The sequence below is a fragment of the Zeus faber genome, assembly GCF_960531495.2.
Source record: "Zeus faber genome assembly, chromosome: 9".
Taxonomy (NCBI): domain Eukaryota; kingdom Metazoa; phylum Chordata; class Actinopteri; order Zeiformes; family Zeidae; genus Zeus; species Zeus faber.
Genome location: NC_137197.1, coordinates 15,546,364 through 15,549,637, shown reverse-complemented (window position 1 = coordinate 15,549,637; position 3,274 = coordinate 15,546,364). Strand labels below are relative to the sequence as shown.

At 50.7% G+C, this 3,274-nt stretch overlaps 1 protein-coding gene across 1 annotated transcript; it reads left to right on the top strand.

Annotated features, from left to right (window-relative positions):
* The first annotated feature begins 200 nt into the window (after positions 1–200).
* On the top strand, positions 201–3,274 carry rnf26 (ring finger protein 26). The gene has a single exon (XM_080006447.1). It carries the CDS (start codon positions 506–508, stop codon positions 1,835–1,837), a length of 1,332 nt encoding a protein of 443 aa, XP_079862573.1. The 5' UTR covers positions 201–505; the 3' UTR covers positions 1,838–3,274.

The following is a 3,274-nucleotide window of genomic DNA, read 5'->3' as shown; positions in this document are numbered from 1 at the left end:
TTTTTTTAAATTCATGTTTAATAATGACCACTGCGCACAGCATGTTGCGCACCTATGACGCAGCCCTGTCTCTCCGGATGTAGAACGGTCATAATCAAACAAGTATGGCGGCCACCGTAACAACACTGAGGAGTTGACGTGTTTTTTGTTGAATAACTTTGTACCGTCGCGGATCCAGAAGATGCTTTTTGCTCGATAAACGCACCGGACGCTTTACGTTGCCCGGACGCCGGTGATACTGAAATGACTCGGAGCCCCGGACGAAGGATTAGGCGGAACTTGCTCGCTCACATTTGAAAGTAAACATCCGCTCCGTAGGTGTGTGTTCCAACCCGTCCAGACCGGGAGCCATGAGCAACGCGCTGGCGGTCATGTCGCCCGCCTTGTACCCATCTATCTGCCGTGTCCCACATGCTGTGTAACTCGCCCGCTGTTCTCGCCCCGGCCGAACCACCTTGGGAATGGGGCTCTGCATGTAGAAGCCAGGGGTTCCAGGGGGAGCGTGATGGGTTGGCTGAACTTTGTCATTGCTGCCATTGGAAGATGCGCGGACGGCGTGTCCCTCCTGCTGGACCTCAATTTCATCGTGGTCCACACCGTGGTGCGGTCGATCCTGACCCTCGTCGCCTTCGTGCACAACCTGCCCGTCTTACTTTGCGACCTCCTGGTCGAATTGTGGAACTGCGTTGTCCTCTCCTTGGTCTTCGTGGCGGAGACGGCGTCCGCCGTGGCCCACGGCGCCGTGAACGCGGCCGGGAGCTGCGCACTGGCCATGGCCGGGGTGCTGGAGAGCCTCAAGATGGTGGGCTACCTGTCCACGCACGTCCTCCTCCGGGGGAGGGAGTGTCTGTACCGGGTTCTGCTGTCGGTGCTGGAGTGCTTCGGCATCGCCGCGAGCCTGGTCGTCTACTTGGCGAACACCGTGGTCAATTACGTGCTCATCGCCACCCAGAACGTGTGCTCCACCCTGGTGGGGGTGTGGCAGACGGTGTCGAGCCCGCTTCAGAAGGTTCTGGAGCTCACGCTGACCCTCTGCACCTTCCTGTACAGCAGCCTCGTCGGGACCTCCAACCTGCTGTGGACCCCCTGTAAGCTGGTGCTCGACTTCCTGCTCTCGTTGACGCACATTTTCGTCAGCATCTTCATCATGAACGTCTACGGCCTTCTGCTCACCGTCACGATCACTGTAGCCACCACTGTTTACCTGAACCCCGAGCTGAGCTGCCAGTGGGCTCGGCGAGCTCTGAATCGCATGAATTCTGTCCCCGGTTTACATAGACTGTCTGCCGCTGTGCGAGGCCGAGTCCTGGCCCTGCAAAGAGTCCCGAATAATGTCCCGGATGTTTTGAGACAGCTGCAGAGGATGCGCCACCACCTCTACCTGCTGGAGCGGAGGCTGTGGCGGCAGCTCTCTCAGCAGGGCAGCTGGCTCAGCCAGGCCATGAGGACGCAGGTCCTCAGAGACAACAGCAGGGTGGGCGGGGATGGGGATCCCGGAGGGGAGCGTAGAGACCCACCGGACGGCCGAGCGGGCGAAGGAGCTGGCCGGGCCGTTCCCGGCTCCAGCACAGACCGACCCCTAAAGAAGCGGTGGACGTCGGGAAAAGGCGAGGAGGTCCCCACCGCCGAAAGCCTCCTGGACCTGCTGAAGGAGCAGGAGGAGCGGAAGAAGTGTGTGATTTGCCAGGACTGCACCAAGACGGTGGTGCTGCTGCCCTGCAGGCACCTCTGCCTGTGCCGAAACTGTACTCACATCCTGTTGAGGCAGCCCATCTACCAGCAGAACTGCCCTCTCTGCCGACACATGATCCTCAACACCATGGATGTGTACCTCTGAGGGGCTGGTTGAGGATTTCTAATGATCTGATGATGATTATAAAGAGACAATATCTGCTACATACCATTAAGATTGAAATGATAGTGTGCGCTTTTTTGCTATTTTTTACGATATTGTGCTCTGGTTTGGCTTCACCACGGCAGGCCTATGCAATGAGAGCTGTGTGGATGAACCGCATTTAAAGAACACACTGAGTGTTTAACCCGTTGAGGTACAGCATGGTGAAATGTGTGTCGCTGACGCTGAGCTGTTCATAACTCATGTCTTAATAAATGTTTGCATCATCCGTGGGCCGAGCAAACTAACATGCAAAATAATATAGCTGAGAAAGTGTTCCTCCGTTTTTAAGCCGCAGAGTTGCATACAGCGGTAACCATACAATTACTATCGCAGTTTGATCTTCTTGCATAACTTGGGGGTTGCCTATGAAACAAATATGCCTTAGTATTTGTTGGTGAAAAAGCTTTTTCTGTCAGACACTACTTTTGTCACCAGTGACCACTGTATTTCAGATACATATGAAGACATTGTCGCGTGAATCCATTGAGTGAAAACAAACACGTTTTACACTAGCTTATAGTTTGCATGTCACAACTGACAAAATATGGAATTAATGTGCTCTTCCATTCCATTGATAGAGATCATTCCAGTTTCCAGTATTTGCAAATTGCAACAGCTACCAAATAAGTTATTTTTTTGTAATATTTGCCCACAAATTAATAAGGTATTTCACTTTTTTTTTGTGGATTTCATGGAATGGACAAGTGACGAGTGTTCATAGTTTACATAATTTCTCAATATCCATTATTTCTATAATCGAGGTGGGAAGTTACTATATTCTTTTGTTGAAAGGGGAGTCGTGTCCACTTAACAAATCATCAAAGTATTTCTATAGCTATTAATGAGATTTGAGTTGTCCCTCAGGAGTTAACCTGGAATATTGAAATAATTATGTGTTACCAAGTTCCATAACTCATCTATTCTTACCCTATTAACGCCCATTACAATTGAGAGTCCCGGAGTTGGATACATGGGTGAAATCCACTCCATTTCTTGTTGAACCAAACCCTCGCTGTTAGACTGAGCCCCAGCATGTGTTGCTTGTCGTGGACATCCATCGAGCGGCGTTCGAGGAAACCAGGGACCTTGTCAACGCTATTTTTGTAGTCGTACTTTTCAGAAAAGACACCAATTGATTAAAGGGATGAGGTTCGGAGATCAATTGTTTGCCTAGACCTATCTTCCTCTCAGGTACAGCATTTTTGTAAAGTTGTTTACGGACCGTGAAGCATTCCTAACTAAAGATTAGAACGGATTGATAGCAAAGCTCATGATTCAATTGTCGCCATTCTCACGGTTTTGTATGACCTTTGTGCCTGGCGGGAAACGCTGATGACGTCGCAATTTGTGAATGTATTTTTATATAGTGTGATGGCT

Excerpts from the sequence above, each read along its gene's own strand:
- rnf26 (XM_080006447.1), top strand. The coding sequence starts at position 506 with ATGGGTTGGCTGAACTTTGTCATTGCTGCCATTGGAAGATGCGCGGAC.